Source organism: Pristiophorus japonicus, chromosome 4, assembly GCF_044704955.1.
Source record: "Pristiophorus japonicus isolate sPriJap1 chromosome 4, sPriJap1.hap1, whole genome shotgun sequence".
In the NCBI taxonomy this organism is placed as follows: Eukaryota; Metazoa; Chordata; class Chondrichthyes; family Pristiophoridae; genus Pristiophorus; species Pristiophorus japonicus.
The window spans coordinates 265,976,250-266,000,495 of NC_091980.1; the positions used below are offsets into that span (position 1 = coordinate 265,976,250).

General features: G+C 48.4%; 1 protein-coding gene across 2 annotated transcripts in view; it reads right to left on the reverse strand.

Annotated features, from left to right (window-relative positions):
• Window positions 1-1,212: 1,212 nt before the first annotated feature.
• The window catches only part of LOC139262350 (uncharacterized), a 38,132-nt gene continuing 15,098 nt past the window's right edge, over window positions 1,213-24,246 (reverse strand). The window contains exons 4-5 of one of the 2 annotated variants that reach the window (XM_070877534.1): window positions 14,177-14,396; window positions 1,213-2,091 (exon numbers count right to left, since the gene is read on the reverse strand). In XM_070877534.1, the coding sequence (XP_070733635.1) occupies window positions 2,040-2,091; window positions 14,177-14,396 (272 nt within the window). In that variant the 3' untranslated portion in view covers window positions 1,213-2,039. Of the gene's footprint in view, window positions 2,092-9,722; window positions 10,034-14,176; window positions 14,397-24,246 lie in introns of those variants that run through there. The other variant, XM_070877532.1, reaches the window with a different exon arrangement.

Here is a 24,246-nt window from a genome sequence, read left to right on the forward strand (position 1 = left end):
TTTTTGCTGAAATCTAAACTGCTCCCAATCTCATTTTCCACGAGGAATTCGTTTACAGATTTCAGGGTCAATGCTTCCAGCAGGGCAAAGTTGTGCAAAGCGCAACAGGCCACCACAATCCTTGACACGTTCAGCGGTGAGTCCTGCAAATTACCCCCTGACCTGTCCAGATACTGGAAGCATGCTTTTAGAACCCTGATTGTCCTCTCCACCCTTGGCGTGCGGCCACATATAAACGGTTATATTTCTGCTGTGCTTCATTATTGGTCCTGCGACCTGGTGTCATCAGCCACGGTTTTAGCGGGTAACCCTTGTTCCTCAATATCCATGCAGATCTTGGACACAATGTGCCGAGAGCATCTTGTAAGTCTGAGTGCTAGAGGACAAAGGTGCCATGAGTGCTTCCCCGGTGATCTGCATTCACATTAAGTTGGGTATCAGTAATGATCATTAAATTTAAGGAATGAAATCCCTTCCTGTTGATAAATCTAACAGGTGCATCAATTAGTGCCTTCAATGCAATATGGGTTCCATCAATACCCCAATCAGTTTGGGAAATCAGAAATCCTATAAAATGCAAGGGCCCTCTCCCTTTGCTGCCGAGGAGACGAGTCAAAGTCGATTGACTCATAAGTCCTATGGAATATGGCATCTGTGACCTGGTGAATGCAGGCCCTCGTAGCACTCTGGGTGATGTTGGAAATGTCACCGGTGTCTGACTGAAATGACTTACATGCAAAAAGGTTCAGTTCTGTGGTTACCTTCATGGCCACTGACAAGGCAATGCGGGTCTTTAAACGTGGCTGAAGGTTGTCCTTTAATGTTACATAGACGGCCGATTGCTTCTTTAATTGTTGTAAAGCGCTTCGAGACGTCCAGTGGTCGTGAAAGGCGCTATAAGAACATAAGAAATAGGAACAGGAGTAGGCCATTTGGCCCCTCGAGTCTGCTCTGCCATTCAATAAGATCATGGCTGATCTGATCCTGGCCTCAACTCCACTTCCCCGCCCGCTCCCCATAACTCTTGACTCCCTTATCTTTCAAAAACCTGTCTATCTCCACCTTATTACATTCAATGACCCAGCCTCCACAGCTCTCTGAGGCAGAAAATTCCAAAGATTCACAACCCTCAGAGAAGAAATTCCTCATTTCCGTTTTAAATGAGCGACCCCTTATTCTGAAATTATACCCCCTAGTTCTAGATTCCCCCTCTCTGCATCTACCCTGTCAAGCCCCCTCAGAATCTTATACATTTCAATAAGATCACCTCTAAGTTTTCTAAACTCCAATGAGTATAGGCCCAACCTGCTCAACCTTTCTTCATATGACAACCCCTCCATCTCAGGAATCAACCTCGTGAACCTTCTCTGAACTGCCTCCAGTGCAAGTATATCCTTCCTTAAATAAGGAGACCAAAACTGTACGCAGTACTCCAGGTGTGGTCTTACCAACGCCCTGAACAGTTGTGGCAGGACTTCCCTACTTTTATACTCTATTGCCCTTGCAATAAAGTCCATCATTCCATTTGCCTTCCTAATTACTTGCTGTACCTGCATACTAACCTTTTGTGTTTCATGCACAAGGACCCCCAAGGTTCCTCTGTAACACCGCATTTTGTACTCTCTCCCTATTTAAATAATAATTTGCTTTTTTATTTTTCCTACCAAAGTGGACAACCTCACATTTTCCCACATTATATTCTCTCCGCCAAATTTTTGCCCAATCACTTAGCCTATCTATATCCCTTTGTAGATTATTTGCGTCCTCCTCACAACTTGCTTTCCCACCTATCTTTGTATCATCAGCAAATTTGGCTACGTTACACTATATAAATCCAAGTCTTTCTTTCTTTACTAAAGCGCAGTCTCCTCATACACATCACTGACATCATCTCAAAAGACAACCTCTCCCTGTACGCTCTCTGGGGTGGGTAAAAGGTCCTCCTGATCAGGCGGCAGTCATGGTTCCTCACTCTTTGTTGTTCCCTGCCATGTTCAAGTCTCTGTACCAAAATCACATACAAGATTGGGGCAAAGTCCTCAAAAGGCATGTTTCTCACTCACAGACTTCCTCTTTAAATAGATGCAGTACCTGTGGGGAAAAAATGAAAAGAGTTGTAAAAGTCATAGTAATAAATTGAGTGGGTAGAAATTCATCTCGGGCGGTGGAGCAAAACGGGTGTTATCGGATTGGCCGCTCGTTATACGCAGCGCCTGATATTCGTGCAATTGAACTGAATATCACTGCCCGAGACAAATTTCTAGGACAAAAATGTTTTACAAAGTCATATGGATGTGAAAATTTTAAACGGTATACAAATGTTAACAAAATTTAAAACATTCACATATTCTGAAATAATTATTGATAGGGATATTCATGGAGCCTCCTCCTCGCGTTAGTTGTTTAATTGTCCACCACCATTCACGACTGGATGTGGCAGAACTGCAGAGATTTTATCTGATCTATTGTTTGTGGGATCGCTTAGCCCCGTCGATAGCACACTGCTTCCACTGTTTAGCATGCATGTAGTCCTGTGTTGCAGCTTCCCCAGGTTGACACCTCATTTTTAGCTATACCTGATGCTGCTCCTGGCATGCTCTTCCACACTCCTCATTGAACCAGGGTTGGTCCCCTAGCTTGATGGCAATGCTGGAGTGAGGGATATGCCACCAGGCCATGAGGTTACAGAATGTGGTGGAATACAATTCTGCTGCTGCGACTGATGGCCCATAGTGCCTCATGGATGGCCAGTTTTGAGCTGCTAGATCTGTTCTGAATCTATCCCATTTAGCACAGTGCTAGTGCCATACAACACGATGGAGGGTGTCCTCGGTGTGAAGATGGGACTTTGTCTCCACAAGGACTGTGAGGTGGTCACTGCTACCAATACTGTTATGGACAGAAGCATCTGCGACAGGTAGCTTGGTGAGGACAACGTCAAGTAGGTTTTCCCCTCGTGTTGGTTCCCTCAGCACCTGCCGCAGGCCAAGTCTGGCAGCTATGTCCTTCAGAACTTGGTCAGCTCGGTGAGTAGTGGTGCTACCGAACCACTCTCAGTGATAGACATTAAAATCCCCCATCCAGAGCACATTCTGTGCCTTTGCTACTCTCAATGCTTCTTCCAAGTAGTGTTCAACATGGAAGAGTACTGATTCGTCAGCAGTGGTAATCAGCAACAGGTTTCCTTGCCCATGCTTGACCTGAAGCCATAAGACTTCATGGAGTCCGGAGTCAATGTTGAGGACTCCCATGGTCACTCCTTCCCGACTGTATACCATTATGCTGCCATCTCAGGTGGGTCTGTTCTGCCGGTGGGACAGGACATACCCAAGGATGGTGATGGAAGAGTCTAGCACGACTGGAAAATTCTGAATGAAGGGACCGTGTGTGTGGGGTCAGTGTGTGTATCCAACCTTCTGACACACACTGGAGAGAAGCTGTTCACCTACTCAGAGTGTGAGAAGGGATTCACTAATTCATCTGGTTGGAAGAACTGTGATCCACGTCTAACAGTAGGGGGGAGTAGAACGTGATCAATCTTCCCATCAACCTCCCCCACTTTCAACCTGGTCACGTTCCTCGTTCCTCCCCCACACCCCCCCGAGCTCTTCACCTTCTACCCCACCCCAAGCTCCTCTCTCCAGGCTTGGCAATATGAATTGGCAGGTCCCACTTCCGGTTTCCTCATGTCTCGTACTGCACATACGCGACCGGATCGCTGCGCATGCGCAGTACCAAAACGGTCTTCAGCTCCGCAAACAGGGGCTTATGCACAGAGGGACTCACAACACCATAAAAATAACACTTCGAACAGTAACACAGGCAGCTACAGATCGATTAAAAAAAAAATGATTTCTGGGATGTGGGCATCGTGGCAAGGCCAGCATTTATTGCCCATCTCTAACTGACCTCGAGACGGTTGTGGTGAGCCGCCTGCTTGAACTGCTGCAGTCCTTGTGGTGAAGTTACTCCGACAGTACTGTAAGTAGGGACTTCCAGGATTTTGACCCAGCGACAATGAACGAACAGTGATATATTTCCAAGTCAGGATGGTGTGTAACTTAGAGGGGAACTTGCAGGTGATGGTATTCCCATGCATAGAAACATAGAAAATAGGTGCAGGAGTAGGCCATTTGGCCCTTCGAGCCTGCACCATCATTCAATGAGTTCATATAAGAACATAAGAATTAGGAACAGGAGTAGGCCATCTAGCCCCTCGAGCCTGCTCCGCCATTCAATAAGATCATGGCTGATCTGGCCGTGGACTCAGCTCCACTTACCCGCCCGCTCCCTGTAACCCTTAATTCCCTTATTGGTTAAAAATCTATCTATCTGTGACTTGAATACATTGAATGAGCGAGCCTCAAATGCTTCCTTGGGCAGAGAATTCCACAGATTCACAACCCTCTGGGAGAAGAAATTCCTTCTCAACTCGGTATTAAATTGGCTCCCCCGTATTTTGAGGCTGTGCCCCCTAGTTCTAGTCTCCCCGACCAGTGGAAACAACTTCTCCGCCTCTATCTTGTCTATCCTTTTCATTATTTTAAATGTTTCTATAAGATCACCCCTCATCCTTCTGAACTCCAACGAGTAAAGACCCAGTCTACTCAATCTATCATCATAACCCCCTCATCTCCGGAATCAGCCTAGTGAATCGTCTCTGTATCCCCTCCAAAGCCAGTATATCCTTCCTTAAGTAAGGTGACCAAAACTGCAGGCAGTACTCCAGGTGCGGCCTCACCAATACCCTGTACAGTTGCAGTAGGACCTCCCTGCTTTTGTACTCCATCCCTCTCGCAATGAAAGCCAACATTCCATTCCCCTTCCTGATTACCTGCTGCACCTGCAAACTAACTTTTTGGGATTCATGCACAAGGACCCCCAGGTCCCTCTGCACCGCAGCATGTTGTAATTTCTCCCCATTCAAATAATATTCCCTTTTACTGTTTTTTTCCCCGAAGGTGGATGACCTCACACTTTCCGACATTGTATTTCATGTGCCAAACCTTAGCCCATTCACTTAACCTATCCAAATCTTTTTGCAGCCTCTCTGTGTCCTCTACACAACCCGCTTTCCCACTAATCTTTGTCTCATCTGCAAATTTTGTTACACTACACTCTGTCCCCTCTTCCAGGTCATCTATGTATATTGTAAACAGTTGTGGTCCCAGCACCGATCCCTGTGGCACACCACTAACCACCGATTTTCCACCCCGAAAAGGACCCATTTATCCTGACTCTCTGCTTTCTGTTCGCCAGCCAATTCTCTATCCATGCTGATACATTTCCTCTGACTCCGCGTACCTCTACCTTCTGCAGTAACCTTTTGTGTGGCACCTTATCGAATGCCTTTTGGAAATCTAAATACCCCACATCCATCGGTACACCTCTATCCACCATGGCTGAACATGCAACTTCAGTACCCCATTCCTGCTTTCTCGCCATACCCCTTGATCCCCCTAGTAGTAAGGACTATATCTAACTCCTTTTTGAATATATTTAGTGAATTGGCCTCAACAACTTTCTGTAGTCGAGAATTCCACAGGTTCACCACTCTCTGGGTGAAGAAGTTTCTCCTCATCTCGGTCCTAAATGGCTTACCCCTTATCCTTAGACTGTGACCCCTGGTTCTGGACTTCCCCAACATCGAGAACATTCTTCCTGCATCGAACCTGTCTAAACCCGTCAGAATTTTAAACGTTTCTATGAGATCCCCTCTCATTCTTCTGAACTCCAGTGAATACAAGCCCAGTTGATCCAGTGTTTCTTGATATGTCAGTCCTGCCATCCCGGGAATCAGTCTGGTGAACCTTCGCTGCACTCCCTCAATAGCAAGAATGTCCTTCCTCAAGTTAGGAGACCAAAACTGTACACAATACTCCAGGTGTGGCCTCACCAAGCCCCTGTACAACTGAAGTAACACCTCCCTGCCCCTGTACTCAAATCCCCTCACTATGAAGGCCAATATGCCATTTGCTTTCTTAACCACCTGCTGTACCTGCATGCCAACCTTCAATGACTGATGTACCATGACACCCAGGTCTCGTTGCACCTCCCCTTTTCCTAATCTGTCACCATTCAGATAATAGTCTGTCTCTCTGTTTTTACCACCAAAGTGGATAACCTCACATTTATCCACATTATACTTCATCTGCCATGCAATAGCCCACTCACCTAACCTATCCAAGTCACTCTGCAGCCTCATAGCATCCTCCTCGCAGCTCACACTGCCACCCAACTTGGTGTCATCCACAAATTTGGAGATACTACATTTAATCCTCTCGTCTAAATCATTAATGTACAATGTAAACAGCTGGGGCCCCAGCACAGAACCTTGCGACACCCCACTAGTCACTGCCTGCCATTCTGAAAAGTACCCATTTACTCCTACTCTTTGCTTCCTGTCTGACAACCAGTTCTCAATCCATGTGCTTTAACTTTGCACATTAATCTCTTGTGTGGGACCTTGTCGAAAGCCTTCTGAAAGTCCAAATATACCACATCAACTGGTTCTCCCTTGTCCACTCTACTGGAAACATCCTCAAAAAATTCCAGAAGATTTGTCAAGCATGATTTCCCTTTCACAAATCCATGCTGACTTGGATCTATCATGTCACCTCTTTCCAAATGCGCTGCTATGACATCCTTAATAATTGATTCCATCATTTTACCCACTACCGATGTCAGGCTGACCGGTCTATAATTCCCTGTTTTCTCTCTCCCTCCTTTTTTAAAAAGTGGGGTTACATTGGCTACCCCCCACTCCATAGGAACTGATCCAGAGTCTATGGAATGTTGGAAAATGACTGTCAATGCATCCGCTATTTCCAAGGCCACCTCCTTAAATACTCTGGGATGCAATCCATCAGGCCCTGGAGATTTATCGGCCTTCAATCCCATCAATTTCCTTGCTGCCCTTGCCCTTCGAGGTGGTAGAGGTCGCGGGTTTGGAAGATGTTGCCGAAGAAGCCATGGCGAGTTACTGCAGTGCATCTTATAGATGGTACACGTTACAGCCACAATGCGCCGGCAGTGGAAGGAGTGAATGTTGCAGGAGGTAGATGGGGTACCAATCAAGCGGGCTGTATTTTAAGTGAGCCTACCACTAGACTCAGGCGGGTGCTATGGCCGCCCAGCAGTAGACCCAGGGAATATTGCAATGGCCAAATCGACAGTGAGAACGGGGCGGTAAGTCCACCATTTTCAAGGCGCTATCACCATGTGGTAGGTGGAAGGCCTCAAAACCTACCCCTTAGGATTTTCAACCTGGAAAGGATGCATCTGAGGGTCTTATAAAAGCTATACAAGATTATTATGGGTATAGAAAAAGATTAACCGTGAACATTTCTTTCAATTTAACTGTTTTATTTCTTTCAATTTAACCGTTTTCGGAGATTTCTCACACACAGTGATCAACGTGTGGAATAAACTTACAGGTAGAGTAGTGGAGGCAAAGGCCCTAAAATCACTTAAGAAACAACTGGATGCTACAATATGAGGGGAGGGGAGCATTGGGGTCTCTCTAGATGAATGAATTAAAATGGGTCAAATAGCCTTCCTCACCCAAAATGATCTTGTCACCAACAGTTTTTCTTCAATACCAAAGCTTTTATATCACATTAAGGAGCAGCAGAGACACCAACGAGCAGTGCCATGGAGTAACAGCCCATGGCATAATTTCCCTATAACCTCTAAATTCCTAATCTCGGCCAATGCCAGTCACTGACCCACAGGAAAGATGTAAAATTAGAGGGAGAATCACTTGCCAAAGTGCACTTGGCCAGTTTCTGAGGGAGACTGAGGAGTGTCTGCCCTCTTGTGGATGAATGGTGTATGGTACAGAAAGACATTATTAAGATGAAACAGTCCTCCGAAACAGATTTACTCTAAACAAAATCAATGTAGCAATGATATACCACATGGAAGTCTGGTACATTACAGAGTGTGTTTGATTGTATCTAATGCCTCAAAATAGTTGTACGGTACTAAGTTATTCAGTAAATACACATGTTTAAGCTAAACTATACTTAGTCCAGGGTCAACAAAAAAACAAGCGTGGTTTTTCATTGACCTTGTACCACACTGCGATATGTGTGCGCACTAGGTCCATGCAACAGAGCAGGTCTCCAGTCGTCTTGGGTAATCCTTGCCACTGGATCAAGACCTAGCGCTGTCAAGCCCGTGTGGTGGCTGGTGTGCAACGGTCACCACACGTTAAAAAAAATCCACGTACAGGCATCTTCCACCCTTCAGGATGTAGTTCAGGACCTGGAATTTTAGGTCCTTCAGTGGAACACCTGTGAACTTATCCTTTTTTGACGTGGAAGCAAGTCATCCTCGTTTCAAGGGACTGCCTATGATGATGATGATGTACAAATTTATTCTTATTGGCTTCCAACTTATTTACTCAAATTCTAAAAGTAACACAAGGGGAAAATTAATGGATTTACCCTATCACTTATAAGTTACAGAGCCTCTCGATCTGCCTATGAAATTCACCTTTTCCTAGCAGATGACCAATGGCCCAACAGTAAGCTCAGCAGAACAGTCCATTTTACTAACTGTCCCTTCTTACCCGTGACCTGATCTCTGCACAATGCCTTCACAGACATCGAATGGCTGAAATCAAGAACTCAAAAAGCTGAGGAGTGACAGGGTTACAAGCTTGTGTCCAAAAGTACGGTGGAGCTACACCTGTAAGATGCACCCACAAAACTATCCCACATTAAATAGGTTCAAATACCACACTAATAAATTAAATAAAATGACTTGTGGCACTCAAACTGGACACATGACCAGACTCACAGAACAAAAGTTACGATAAAGTTTAAGCCACTGCTTCACCGGTTACTGAAGCCTTCATCTATCCATTAGCTCAGTGTGTGGCAATGAACATTAGCATCATATAGCAATTAACAGGTATGTCTGCTCTCTATTAAAAGCATTGTTTAATAACATTCCCATTGTCTGTCTTATTGCCTCCTGGTGCTTTTTAAATGGTAAACATGTTTCCAGGTTTCTTGTTGAAAATGAAGAATGCCATTTTTCCTTCAGATTTTTTTATTTAAATGGCTTTGTATATTTTGCTGATATTCTCCACAAAATCTGATCAATCCTACTTATGTCAAATAAAGACATTGCCGGAAAACAAGAAAAACATCATTTTGAAAACCTGATAACTTGTTTTTATAATGAGAGAAATATATTATATAGTCCTAAAATGTATTTGGGGCTGAGAAATCACATTGGTGCATATGTATCTTGAGCAAGAGTTGCCCCTGCTGGTCATGTACACCAAATTTAGAATGACAAACAACAAATATAATGGTAACTGATGTAATATTATGAAAGAACACTCAATTATAAAGGAGCAACCGAGTTAACGTTTCAGGTTTGAGACCCTTCGTGAACTCTGTTACTCTCGCCACAGAGGCTACCTGGCCTGCTAAGTGTTTCCTGCATTTTCTGTTATTGTTTCAGATTCCAGCACTATTGTATTATATTATAAAGCACTTGTTCCACTATTATGACAATTGGTATTTTCTACTCAAAAATGCTATATACACAATAAGTAATATAAGTGTCCACTATCTTTATGGGTTCATCCCGCCCCCGCTCCCGCCCCCCCCACCCCTCGCCCACCCCCCCCCCCCTCGCCCCGCTCCCCCCCCCCACTCCCGCCGCCCCCCCCCGCCCCACCCCAACCGGAAATTTAAAGCCAAAGTTGTCAATCCAGTTTAATTCTGATGATCGCGTGCACCACGCATCTTCAGTTCTCAGCCAAGCGCACATCTTTATCACGCACAAAAACATTTCGCTCCATCAGCTCACGAACTGAGAATAAAATATGCAATCACATCTGTTGCGATTTTTCTTGTTCTTCTGAGCCACGTGCACTCTGTTAGCAGTTAAAATCCGAAACTCCTTCATTATTACGTCCGTTAGATGGGGATTGTTTGAAATTACGATTTCCTTTAGAAATGCCAACTCCACGAAGCCAAACAAAATGTCCGGTTTCAGCAATCTACATCCACTGAAAAAAGGGGGGGGGGGGGGGGAAATCATGCAGTTTAGTATGGATTTACAGAAACTGGAGAAAACTCAAAAGCTTTTCCTTCATTCATAAAGCAACTGCTTAGTAAAGAACTTCCAAAATTCAGGAAAGTCCCATTCTATACCACCACTGGGAGAATTCATTCCTAATGGTTTACATATGAACATACAAAAACGATGGACAGGAAAAGACCAGTTGGTCTTCCCTCCAATCGTGATGCCTGGAGCATCATGGCTAGATACTTGAAACTTCCTCAGCCATGTCATTTCCTGGGAGAGGCAAGAAACCATAAAATTCCCAGGGCCAATGAAGGAAAAAATCTGAAATATTCCTCTCCGAACTCCCCTCAGGCGATCGAAATCAGTTTCTTCTGACAAAGTGAGTCTCAAAAGGTCTAAGTCAGCATTCTTTCATAGAACAGACTTTTTGCATTTAATAAAGAACATAACAAAACAAAGCACAACTACACCAAAAAATTAAATATTGCATTGATAATGTAGAAAAAAGCTCAATAGGTTTGATTTGCTAACTCTTGAGGACTGTGTGTTGTCACATATCAAATTCTGTGATGGCTAAATCAAAATTAAATCTCCACACTTAATTTAAGGATTTGATTTTTGAAAGTGTTACGGGGTGTTAATATTTTGGTTGTTACTTACTTTGTGGTATTGCATCCACCACTCAGTTTGTGATATGAAATTACGTTTACAGATGGTTTGAGTTTTCAAGCAATGGGAATGATTTTCAACTGCAGTCACAGGAAAATTTGGTGACTGGCAGTTGAAAGCCTGATATGGACCTTGTATACCCGATTGCCTTCTTGAATCAACCTTCAGGCAGGCCTTTAATGGGCGTCAAGCACTCCTCCCAAAACAGGCAGGAGGATGTTTAAAAATGCAAATCCAGGCCCTCCGACTGTTGTAGGATCCTGATTACAGATTTCAAGGAGAAATGGGCAATACCTGCCAATCCCACTTATAGACTCAACCGGCGATCTTTAAAGGATATTACATTTTTGGGGGCCAGTTCTCCTCAGAGTCCCACAAAATTCTTTCGGCCCGCTGCTGGTCAGTTGTCCAACCTCAGCATACAATCCCGCTACCCCACTCCCTCCCTCCACCCCCGAATTGACTCAGTCAACAGGCCCTACCTACTGGATGATTTTCCTCCTCACCAGATCGGTGAGCTTCAGAGGAGCACCTATAGCTCACGGTGAAAATGTTAATGAGGCCTGTACCTGAAAGGGTTTCAGGCCTCTCGAGTGTAGTGTTGGGTGGGCAATGTGGGCACGCCACTGATTTCATGCCCATTTGGCACACAACCTGAAAGTTTCCCCAATATGCCATTTTCATGGTTTTGAAATTGCTGTAGGTTGGTATAATTGTTTGTCTAAACACTCCTTCAAGTAACCTCTGCCAGATGAAGACATTTTAGAGACTGAATACTAAAGCAAGATGTTATTTATGCAGCATGAGAGAAGGCAATATTTTGGGAATCGTTCATGAATGAAAACAATAGTTTTAAATTGGGCTCAAGTTTTGGCCTGAGTTGCTCCTATTTTTTTGGAGCAACTAGTTTAGAAATGAGCATCTTAGAAATTGCAATTCTCGACATTTAGTTTGCTCCAGTTCTAGTGAGTTAGAATAGTTTTATTTTAGAACAGATTTTTTTTTTCCAAACGATGGCGTAATCAGCCATTTACACCTATTTTGCAAGTATAGGCAGCGAAAACTTACTCCAAACTAACTTAGAATGGAGTAAGTATAGATTTTTGTACGCTCAGGCATAGGGAGCGAGAGATGGGGTGGAGGTGGGGGAGGGGAGAGGGGGTTTACAAACATTAAACACTTCACTTTTACAAATAAAGAGCCATCATCAATCAAAAAAAATTTAAAAATAATTTTAAAAATCAATCAATAAAAAGCATGCTGGGACGGGGCCCCCCAGTGTCTCTCTCTTTGTCAGTGTCTCTCTCACTGTCTCTTCAGTGTCTCTGTGTTTCTGACAGCGAGGGGGGGGGGAGGAGAAATAGAGGGAGAAAGGGGGAGGGAGGGAGAGGAAGGGGGAGGGAGGAGGGAGAGGAAGGGGGAGGGAGGAGGGAGAGGGCAGAGGAAGGGGGAGGGGGAGGGAGGAGGGAGAGAGGAGGGAGAGGAAGGGGGAGGGAGGAGAGGGAGGGAGAGAGGAGGAAGAGGAAGGGGGAGGGAGGAGAGAGCGGAAGGGGGGGAGGGAGGAGAGAGCGGAAGGGGGAGAGGAAGGGGGAGGGAGGAGGGAGCGGAAGGAGGGAGAGGAAGGGGGAAAGGAGGGGGGAGGGAGAGGAAGGGGGAAAGGACGGGGGAGGGAGAGGAAGGGGGAGGGGAGAGGGATATGAAGGGGGAGGGAGGAGGGATATGAAGGGGAGGGAGGAGGGATAGGAAGGGGGAGGGAGGAAGGGGGAGGGAGGAGGGAGAGGAAGGGGGAGGGAGGAGGGAGAGGAAGGGGGAGGGAGGAGGGAGAGGAAGGGGGAGGGAGGAGGGAGAGGAAGGGGGAGGGAGGAGGGAGAGGAAGTGGGAGGGAGGAGGGAGAGGAAGGGGGAGGGAGGAGGGAGAGGAAGGGGGAGGGAGGAGGGAGAGGAAGGGGGAGGGAGAGGAAGGGGGAGGGAGGAGGGAGAGGAAGGGGGAGGGAGGAAGGAGAGGAAGGGGGAGGGAGGAGGGAGAGGGAGGAGGGAGAGGAAGGGGGAGGGAGGAGGGAGAGGAAGGGGGAGGGAGGGGGGAGGGAGGAGGGAGAGGAAGGGGAAGGGGGAGGGAGGAGGGAGAGGAAGGGGGAGGTGGGGGAAGGGAGGGAGAGGAGGGGGAGGGAAAAGGTTGAACGGGAGGGGGGGGGGGGAGAAGGCTGAACAGGAGGGGGGAGGGGGGGATGGAAATGCTGAACAGGAGGGGGGGGGAATGCTGAACAGGAGGGGAGGGCAGGGGAAAGGCTGAACAGGCCAGGCCGCCGCTGACACTTCAGGCGGGACCTGTCCCCAGCACGATGCCGGGCGTGCAGGCCACGCCGCCGATGGGGGATGGGGGAGGGGGGGGGGGGGGGGGCGGGCGGAGGGGGGGGGGGAGGGAGGCTGAACAGGAGGGAGGGAGAGGAAGGCTGAATGGCAGGGTGGAGGGGGGGGGGGAAGAAGAGGCTGAACGGGCCAGGCCGGGCCACCACCACCGCCAACACTTCGGGCAGGGCCCACCCCCAGCAAGATGTGGGGGGGGGGGGGGGGGGAGAGAGGGAGTGGTGAACAGGAGGGAGGCCCGAGTCCCGATCTTCGCCCAGGGAGCCCATTCAGCCAGGGCTAGGGCCAGAGTGCTTCGGGCCCCTCCCACGCAGCCTCGGGGCCGTGGATCTACTGCACATGAGCGCACACTCTAGCGCATATGCAGAGATCCCGGCACTGTTTTCAGCGCCGGGACTTGGCTCCGCCCCCGACCCCTTGTGCTGCACCACGCCGAGGAGACTGGAGAATCACAAGGTAAGTTTTCGGCGCCCTTTTTCTTCCAGAAAGTCGGTGCACCTTATGGAGATGCGCCATTTTCCAGAAGACGGAAACTTGTCCCAACATGAGTACAGTTTTCCTGAGATCCCCCCCTTCCTTCCTTTTATCATAAGCTAAAATATATTGATACTATATCTGTTAATGTTTAAAACAGCTTTAATAGTGGTTGTAGCGCTGTCTGCTAAACTACTGGGCGTGTGTTTTGCAATCCAAGAAGAAAATCCAGCAATGCTTAGCAACCTTGGTACTGCCTATACCAATTAGCCACAATTTTCAGAAATTAAAGTGAACAGCCATAAATTTTTTCTCAGCCTTGTCTGGTGCAATTCTGTAAGTTAACAAAACCATCCTTATTTAAAAACAGGGTTTCTCCAATGGCTCAGTGGATAAAGCATCATGCTGTTGTGGCACACAGCCATAGAGTCTTTAGAGAGTTAGCTTCAGCAAAGGTGAAAATCAAATTAGCCTCAGTGTGCCAGGCTATGAAAGTGGAAGGAAAAAAATAGTGAATTACCCACAATCTTCTAATTATACTCAAGCACGTGCATAAAATGCTTAACCATGTGACATTACATTTTGGCATTGATTAATACAGATATAATGGAATTTACCTAAGGTCAAGGGTCTGCAGAAAGGGAAACTGTTTTGGCAGTCGCTTTAACATTATTTCAGTAAATCCACTGCACAGCACCAGGCCTAGATGTTTAAGAGTTTTTCCTGAAGAATCAGATAGAAGCTGCACATCAACATTAGAGAGTCTTGTATTTATCAAGTCGAAGCTTGCGAGGTCCGAAGGTAAAATCTTCACATAGTCAGCAAGAGGTCCAGTCCCTGGTAAGGTACATAATTTAACATAGAAATTGCATATGGATGAATCCATTCAAAAAATCTTCCTTTGAAATTGCACTTCTCTTACTTATATCTTGTAAAGTCAGCAGCTAAAGAAAAGGAGCATATAGTTTGTTGAAATATAGAACTTTTGTAACTCTTCAATTTGACTATAAAAAGAAAATACTAGGCACACACAGCTAGGTCAAATCAGAATCTGAAAGTGAAATGCAAGATATCGTTTCACTTGGATTCTTCTTCAGAATTAGTGATGGAAAGATTGCACTCATAATGTCAACCTTCCATTGAGCTTGGATCAGTTGGTAGCACTCTTACCTTTTACTCAGAAGGTAGTGGGCTCAAGCTTTAGAACATCATTTAGGCTGACACATCAGTGCAGTGAGTGTGTTTTGGAAGTGGCATTTTTAAATGTTGTTAAACCAAGATCCTGCTTATCTGCTCAGGTGAATCTAAAAGATTTTATGTGCCAATTTGAAGAACTGAGAGTTGTCCTGGTGTTCTGTCAACATTCCTCCCTCAACCAACACCAAAAACAAATGATTTGGTGATTTATTGCGCACAAATTGACTGCTATGTTTGCCTACATAACAACAATGACTGCACTTCAAAAATAACCCACTGAATCAAATGGTTAATCCAGCATTTGCCATTTTTATTTCAAATTTTCAGCATTCAACTTTACAAAATGCTTACCGATCTATATTCAGCTGGGCCCAGAAATCACGGCCTCCCCGGTTCCGTACGAAGATTCTACGATCTCGGGAAGACATCGGAAAAGCGGGTTTTCAGAGTACAATGCGCATGCGCTGAAAATCGGCTTTTCCAATCTGTCAAGATGATCTGTATCTCGGGAGCAAGGACATTTGCTTGGGCAAGATTGCGGTATTTACCCATATCTTGCCCAGCAAATGTCCTCAAAATTTTTGCGCCTGATATACCTGTAAAAGTAGGCTAAGTGTTTAAAAACATACACAAATATAATAAAATTAAATTAAATAAACACATTTTATTGTTTAAAAACTCTGGCCACTTATTTTTAACCTGAATTACAAAACTTTTTTAAAAATCGGAAAAAGTTTTTTTCTAAGTCATTTATTAACTTTAATTTCAATTAATTTTAATTATGTGAGGTCTGTTTTTTATTAGTGTGTTTGTTTTTTTTTCTCATTAATAGCAATGAGAAACAGAGATACGGAGTTCTCATTGCTAGTAATGGAAATCTGTGGAATACAGTACCTGATTGGCTAAGCAGTCACACGTGACTGCATCTTCTGCGCGGGAAGAGAAGGCCTCCCCAAAGGAATCGCAGGTTCCTCCCGGACCACCAGGTAATTTCGTAGAAATGTTTCAGGTCGGAGGCAATTGCCCACGGGAAGCCTCCGAACGCAATTTCCGGGCCATGGTTCCAAACATTTGAAAAAATACAATTTTCTCTAAACCAATGATCAACCCTAGATTAATATGTAGACGAGAGGGGAACTTCAAACACAGGACATAATTGTTACATTCCAGGACCAGTGGGCACCGGAGGGACTAGAGTGCATCATCATAACCGGAAACAACATTTTTATTTGATTTATTAAGGCTTCTATAAATGTTCTTTTGTTAATTTACAGGTTCTAGAGGTTGTACCCTTTTAACAAGGGGGCACATGGCTGAATTGGAAAATTCCAGGTAGTTAAAAAAGAGTTGTAATTGTTGCAACTTAGCTCGTCTCCTTCTTAAGTCTTTAGGCCCTAGGTTTTAGTACTTCAAACTCTGGATGATGTTCTGTCATTTACAAATTCTTTTTGAAAAATCTTCTCTTCTATTTTCAGGCCATGCACTACCACTTCCCCAACTGTGGTACCAGAACAGCTTGGACTTCACTGATGGATAATTGTCCTCTGTCTATAGGAGGGGAGATTCAAGCAGGACAAGCTGGATTTTTCCAATGACATGGTGCAACACATTTCCACTCTAATTGATGATAGAATGCAAGCTGTAGAATGCAGATTAATCCCCATTACTCTCCAGAGTAAGTTCCCGATCTTACCATGAGAGGAAGATTCCAAATGCGGATGAAGCAATTCTTCACAAGGAGACAGCAGGGAAGAGAGAGAGAAAATGTAAAATTAAAATGGAAGTAGGTGCATCACCTGGGTTGCTTTCATACATCACCTGGAGACGAGATTGTCGAGAGGATTAGGTGTTGTCTGGGAATACAGGTTGGACTTCCATTATCCGGGACTCCCTTATCCGGCACCATTCCTCATCCGGCATGATTCCGGTGGCCGGGAGCGCATGCGCAGAATGCGGCCAACCTCCACCCTGACTTTGGGGCCTTACAGACACCCGTGGGGGCTGCACCGACACTCCGCCTGCCGGGGGCGCGCCGACACGTCGCCCGCCGACACTTGCTTCGCAGCCTGCTGAGGGCCCGCTGATAATTCAGGCCCACCTGAGATGCCGTCCTCCTCCCCCACCCCCTCGGGTCGCCTACCCCCCCGCCCTTGGGCCACTGGCCTCCCCTCATCCGGTAAAATCACTTATTCGGCACAGGCCAGGTCCCGAGGATGCCGGATAAGGGAGGTTCAACCTGTAGATGGGTTTCTTTTTCACCCAAGAAATAGTTTATTGATCTTTGGGGAGTAAAGGAAGAATCTAAGAGAGGGATAAAGCTGGATTGCCTACCTTCACTACATCCTTGTAATTATTCATATTTATCTATCGCATACAGTAGGATTATCTCAAAAAAAAAAGAGAAAAGAAACATTTTCTGTACATCTTATCCCTGATGTGACTTCATAAAAGGTCTATTTTATGATAATCTTGGGTTGTCACCAAAACTTTCTGCCTGGGATTTCGTATTTTCTTTTGAATATTATTTTAATGACCGCTAATCTGTTTAAAATGAATTAACTATCCCTTCGCCCCCTTCTCTATCTCCAACTGCCTCTTTACCTACCTGGTTAAAAAAAAAGTTTGACTGAGAGACACTGGCATCTTTGAGGATGCAACAAGTAGGTTGGATAAGGGGGAACCGGTGGATGTGGTGTATTTGGATTTCCAGAAGGCATTCGATAAGGTGCCAATTAAGAGGTTACTGCACAAGATAAAAGTTCACGGGGTTGGGGGTAATATATTAGCATGGATAGAGGATTGGCTAATGAACAGAAAACAGTGAGTTGGGATAAATGGGTCATTTTCCGGTTGGCAAACAGTAACTAGTGGGGTGTCGCAGGGATCGGTACTGGGTCCTCAACTATTTATAATCTATATTAATGACTTAGATCAAGGGACCAAGTGTAATGTAGCCAAGTTTCCTGATGATACAAAGATGGGTGGGAAAGCAAATTGTGAGGAGAACACAAAAAATCTGCATCGGAATACAGACAGGCTAAGGGAGTGGGCAAAAATTTGGCTTATGGGAAAATGTGAAGTTATCCACTTTGGCAGAAATAATAGAAAAGCAAATTACAATTTAAATGGAGAAAAATTGCAAAGTGCTGCTGTACAGAGAAACCTGAGGCTCCTTGTGCATGAAACACAAAAAGTTAGTATGCACCTACAGCAAGTAATCAGGAAGGCAAATGGAATGTTGGCCTTTATTGCAAGGGTGATGGAGTATAAAAGCAGAGAAGTCCTGCTACAACTGTACTAGATATTGGTGAGGCCACACCTAGAGTACTGCGTACAGTTTTGGTCTCCGTATTTAAAGAAGGATATACTTGCATTGGACGCTGTTCAGAGAAGGTTCACTAGGTTGATTCTGGAGAAGAAGGGATTGACTTATGAGGATAAGTTGAGTAGGTTGGGCCTATACACATTGGAGTTCAGAAGAATGAGAGATGGTCTTATTGAAACTTATAAGATAATGAGGGGGCTCAACAAGGTGGATGCAGAGAGGATAGTTCCACTCATAGGGGAAACTAAAATTGGGGGACATAGTCTTAGAATAAGGGGCTGCCCATTTAAAACTGAGATGAGGAGAAATTTCTTCTCTCAGAGGGTTGTAAATGTATGGAATTCTCTGCCCCAGAGAGCTGTGGAGGCTGGGTCAATGAATGTATTTAAAGTGGAGATGGACAGATTTTTGAGCAATAAGGGAGCAAAGGGTTATGGGGAGCAGGCGGGGAAGTAGAGCTGACTCCATGATCAGATCAGCCATGATCTTATTGAATGGCGGAAGCAGGTTCGAGGAGCCAAATGGCCTACGCCTGCTCCTATTTCTTATGTTCTTGTGAAGCACTTAGAATTGTTCGGCAGTTCTTTAGAGTCCATTGACCCTTTAATTAGGAACATAGGAACAGGAGTAGGCCATTCAGCCCCTTGAGCCTGTTCCACCATTCAATGAGGTCATGGCTGATCTGCAACCTAACTCCATATCCCTTAATACTTTTGGTAAACAAAAAAGCTATCAACCTCCGATTTAAAATGAACAATTGATCTAGCATCAATTGCCTTTTGCGGAAGAGAATTCCAAACTTCTACCACCCTTTATGTGTTGAAGTATTTCCTAATTTCGCTCCCGAAAGGTCTGGCTCTAATTTTAAGACTCTGCTTCCTAGTCCTAGAATCCCGAACCAGCAGAAATAGTTTCTTCTATGTACCCTATCTGTTCCTTTTAATATCCTGAAAACTTCGATCAGTTCACCCCTTAACCGTCTAAATTCTAGGGAATACAACCCTAATTTATGTAATCCCTCCTCATAACTTAACCCTTAAAGTCCGGGTATCATTCTGGTAAACATACGCTGCACTCCCTCCAAGGCCTTCCTAATTGCCCAGAATTGCTCACAATACTTCAGGTGTGATCTAACCAGAGTTTTGTACAGCTGCAGAATAACTTCTACCCCCTTGTACTCTAGTCCTCTAGATATAAAGGTCAGCATCCCATTAACCTTTTTGCTTATTTTCTGTACCTGTTCATGACATTTTAATGATCTATGTAGCTGAACTCACAACTCTCTCAAGTGGCAACTCTGTTGGTTGGAGTATAAACCAAGAAATAGTGGGCGCTTGTAAAAAGGGAACAACAATAATCATGAGTGATTTTAATCTCCATACTGACTGGACAAATCAAATTGGTCAGGGTAGCCTTGTGAAAGAGTTCATAGAGTGCATAAGGAATGGAACCAACTGGGGGCAGGCTATCTTAGATCTGGTCCTATGTAATGAGACAGGATTAATAAACAATCTCCTAATAAAGGGTCCCCTTGGAATGAGTGACCATTGCATGGTTGAATTTCAAATTCAGATGGAGGGCGAGAAAGTTGGATCTCAAACTGTGAATGTAGGTGGAAGAATCATGAAAGGGTTAATAAAATGGTTCTACGAATCAATAAGAAAATAAGAAAAGACAGACTTGGTTTCCCGTGAGAAAGTAGTGGACAAAGTAGCTTGTGTGACCATCACTGATAAACAAGGGTTTATGGCCATGACTCGATAAGGTGCACATTTGCTTCGTGTGATTAAGCTGGGCTATTCCGCTCGTAAAAGCATAAAGTGTTCTAAAGATAAACAGGCTGTCAATTCATGAAGCCCTAGTAACACAGTGTGATTGATGAAGCGGGCCATACCTCCTTCGGTTTGTAAGAATAAAAGGGATGCGACTGTGAGGATAGGCAAACCTTTTGTCTGCCTGCCCCGGAATCTGTAGACTCTGTGCTGGCAGTTTGGTAACAGGTCCGAAGCTGCTTCAATAAAGACATAAAGATTGAAGGTATCTAACTCAATTATTGTCGAATGCAGCTGACCACCTGAACTAGGACTTAACAAAACCAGCGTACTAAGCTTAAATAAAGGAGACTGAAGGTATGAGGGTAGAGTTGGCTAAAGTGGACTGGGAAATAGATTAAAGTGTAGGATGGTTGATGAACAGTGGCGTACATTTAAGGAGATATTTCATAACTCTCAAGAAAAATATATTCCAGTGAGGAGGAAAGGGTGTAAAAGAAGATAGCCATCCGTGGCTAACTAAAGAAATAAAGGATGGTATCCAATTAAAAACAAGGGCATATAAAGTGGCCAAAACTAGTGGGAGGGCAAAAGATTGGGAAACTTTTAAAAAACAGCAAATAATGACTAAAACAATGATTAAGAAAGGTAAGATAGACTATGAAAGTAAACTGGCATGAAAAATAAAAACAGATTGCAAAGGGGATGGAGTATAAAAGCAGGGAAGTCTTGTTACAGTTATACAGGGTATTGGCAAAGCCACACCTGGAATACTGCGTGCAGTTTTCATTTCCATATTTAAGAAAGGATATACAGGTACAGCATCCAAAATCCAGAGTTCCGGAATCCGGAATGTTCCGGAATCTGGACCGATCGGTGGCAGGGTCGTCCGCAATCCGTAAAATGTTCCGGGATCCGGATCCTGCCGACCTCGAGGTGCCGCCGCCGCCCGACCTTGGGCCTCGCCGCCCGACCCTCGCCGCACCGCCGCCCGACCCTCGCCGCACGATCTCGGGCCTCGCCGCACCGCCGCCCAACCCTCGCCGCACCGCCGCCCGACCCTCGCCGCACGATCTCGGGCCTCGCCGCACCGCCACCCGACCCTCGCCGCACCGCCGCCCGACCCTCGCCGCACCGCCGCCCGACCCTCGCCGCACCGCCGCCCGACCCTCGCCGCACGACCTCGGGCCTCGCAGCACCGCCGCCCGACCCTCGCCGCACGACCTCGAGCCTCGCAGCACCGCCGCCCGACCCTCGCCGCACGACCTCGAGCCTCGCAGCACCGCCGCCCGACCCTCGCCGCACCGCCGCCCGACCCTCGCCGCACGACCTCGAGCCTCGCAGCACCGCCACCCGACCCTCGCCGCACCGCCGCCCGACCCTCGCCGCACGATCTCGGGCCTCGCCGCACCTCCGCCCGACCCTCGCCGCACCGCCGCCCGACCCTCGCTGCACGATCTCGGGCCTCGCCGCACCGCCGCCCGACCCTCGCTGCACGATCTCGGGCCTCGCCGCACCGCCGCCCGACCCTCGCTGCACGATCTCGGGCCTCGCCGCACCGCCGCCCGACCCTCGCCGCACGACCTCGAGCCTCGCAGCACCGCCACCCGACCCTCGCCGCACCGCCACCCGACCCTCGCTGCACGATCTCGGGCCTCGCCGCACCGCCGCCCGACCCTCGCTGCACGATCTCGGGCCTCGCCGCACCGCCGCCCGACCCTCGCTGCACGATCTCGGGCCTCGCCGCACCGCCGCCCGACCCTCGCCGCACGACCTCGAGCCTCGCAGCACCGCCGCCCGACCCTCGCCGCACCGCCGCCCGACCCTCGCTGCACGATCTCGGGCCTCGCAGCACCGCCGCCCGACCCTCGCCGCACCGCCGCCCGACCCTCGCTGCACGATCTCGGGCCTCGCAGCACCGCCGCCCGACCCTCGCCGCACCGCCGCCCGACCCTCGCTGCACGATCTCGGGCCTCGCCGCACCGCCACCCGACCTTCGCCGCACCGCCACCCGACCCTCGCTGCACGATCTCGGGCCTCGCAGCACCGCCACCCGACCTTCGCCGCACCGCCACCCGACCCTCGCTGCACGATCTCGGGCCTCGCAGCACCGCCACCCGACCTTCGCCGCACCGCCGCACGACCCTCGCTGCACGATCTCGGGCCTCGCCGCACCGCCACCCGACCTTCGCCGCACCGCCGCCCGACCCTCGCTGCACGATCTCGGGCCTCGCCGCACCGCCACCCGACCTTCGCCGCACCGCCACCCGACCCTCGCTGCACGATCTCGGGCCTCGCAGCACCGCCACCCGACCCTCGCTGCACGATCTCGGGCCTCGCAGCACCGCCGCCCGACCCTCGCCGCACGATCTCGGGCCTCGCAGCACCGCCGCCCGACCCTCGCCGCACGACCTCGGGCCTCGCCGCACCGCCACCCGACCTTCGCCGCACCGCCACCCGACCCTCGCCGCACGATCTCGGGCCTCGCCGCACCGCCGCCCGACCCTCGCCGCACCGCCACCCGACCCTCGCTGCATGATCTCGGGCCTCGCCGCACCGCCACCCGACCCTCGCTGCACGATCTCGGGCCTCGCCGCACCGCCGCCCGACCCTCGCCGCACCGCCACCCGACCCTCGCTGCACGATCTCGGGCCTCGCCGCACCGCCGCCCGACCCTCGCCGCACCGCCACCCGACCTTCGCCGCACCGCCACCCGACCCTCGCTGCACGACCTCGGGCCTCGCCGCACCGCCACCCGACCTTCGCCGCACCGCCACCCGACCCTCGCTGCACGACCTCGGGCCTCGCCGCACCGCCACCCGACCTTCGCCGCACCGCCACCCGACCCTCGCTGCACGATCTCGGGCCTCGCCGCACCGCCGCCCGACCCTCGCCGCCCGACCCTCGCCGCACGACCTCGGGCCTCGCCGCACCGCCACCCGACCCTCGCCGCACGACCTCGGGCCTCGCAGCACCGCCGCCCGACCCTCGCCGCACTGCCGCCCGACCCTCGCCGCACCGCCCCTCGCCACCGCCCGACCTCGAGGTGCCGCTGCCGCCCGACCTCAGGCCTCGCCGCACCGCCGCCCGACCCTCACCGCACCGCCCCTCGCCACCGCCCGACCTCGAGGTGCCGCTGCCGCCCGACCTCAGGCCTCGCCGCACCGCCGCCCGACCCTCGCCACACCGCCGCCCAACCGCGGGCCTCGCTGCCGCACCACCCCGCCACCCGACCTCGGGCCGCACCGCACCGTCCCTCGCCGCTGCCCGACCTCTGGCCTCGCCGCACCGCCCCTCGCCATCGCCCGACCTCGAGGTGCCGCTGCCGCCCGACCTCAGGCCTCGCCGCACCGCCCCACGTCTTGCCCGAACACCTCCTCTTCGGGGGGCCACACCCGAACACCTCCTCTTCAGCGGGCCCCACCCAAACACCTCCACAGCGGCGGGGCCCCACCCGGCGACCCAAGCAGCTCATCAACGAGCACCCCCACCCTGCCCCCCACCCCTTTCTGATGTTCCGAAATCTGGAAACACCAGAACGGATTTGTGACGTCAGAAAGATGTTCCAAAGTCTGGCAAAACGCAAAATGCGGAACGGCCTCGGTCCCAAGGGTTTCAGATTTGGGACGCTGCACCTGTACTTGCTTTGGAGGCAGTTCAGAGAAGGTTCACTAGGTTGATTCCGGAGATGAGGATTTGACTTATGAGGAAAGGTCGAGTACACTGGGCTTCTACTCATTGGAATTCAGAAGAATGAGAGGTGATCTTATCGAAACGTATAAGATTATGAGGGGGCTTGACAAGGTGGATGCAGAGAGGATGTTTGCACTGATTGGGGAGACTAGAACCAGGAAGCATAATCTTAGAATAAGGGGCCACCCATATAAAACTGAGATGAGGAGGAATTTCTTCTCTCAGAGGGTTGTAAATGTGTGGAATTCGCTGCCTCAGAGAGCTGTGGAAGTTGGGTCATTGAATAAATTTAAGATAGTTTCTTAACCGATAAGGGAATAAGGGGTTATGAGGAACGGGCAGTGAATTGGACCTGAGTCCATGATCGGATCAGCCACGATCATATTGGATTGCGGAGCAGGCTCGAGGGGCCGTATGGCCTATTCCTGCTCCTATTTCTTATGTCTCTTTGGACATCCACTGTTTTTTTAGCTTTTTACCATTTAGAAAGTACCCTGTTCTATCTTTTTTAGGACCAAAGTGGATGATCTCACATTTGCTTATATTGAAATCCATTTGCCAGTTTTGCCCATTCACTTAATCTATCAATATCTCTTTGTAATTTTATACTTTAATCTACAAGGCTGCCGATCTTTGTGTCATTGGCAAATTTGGATATATGACATTTGTGCTGATCTTAATGACTTTCTAAGTCATTCAT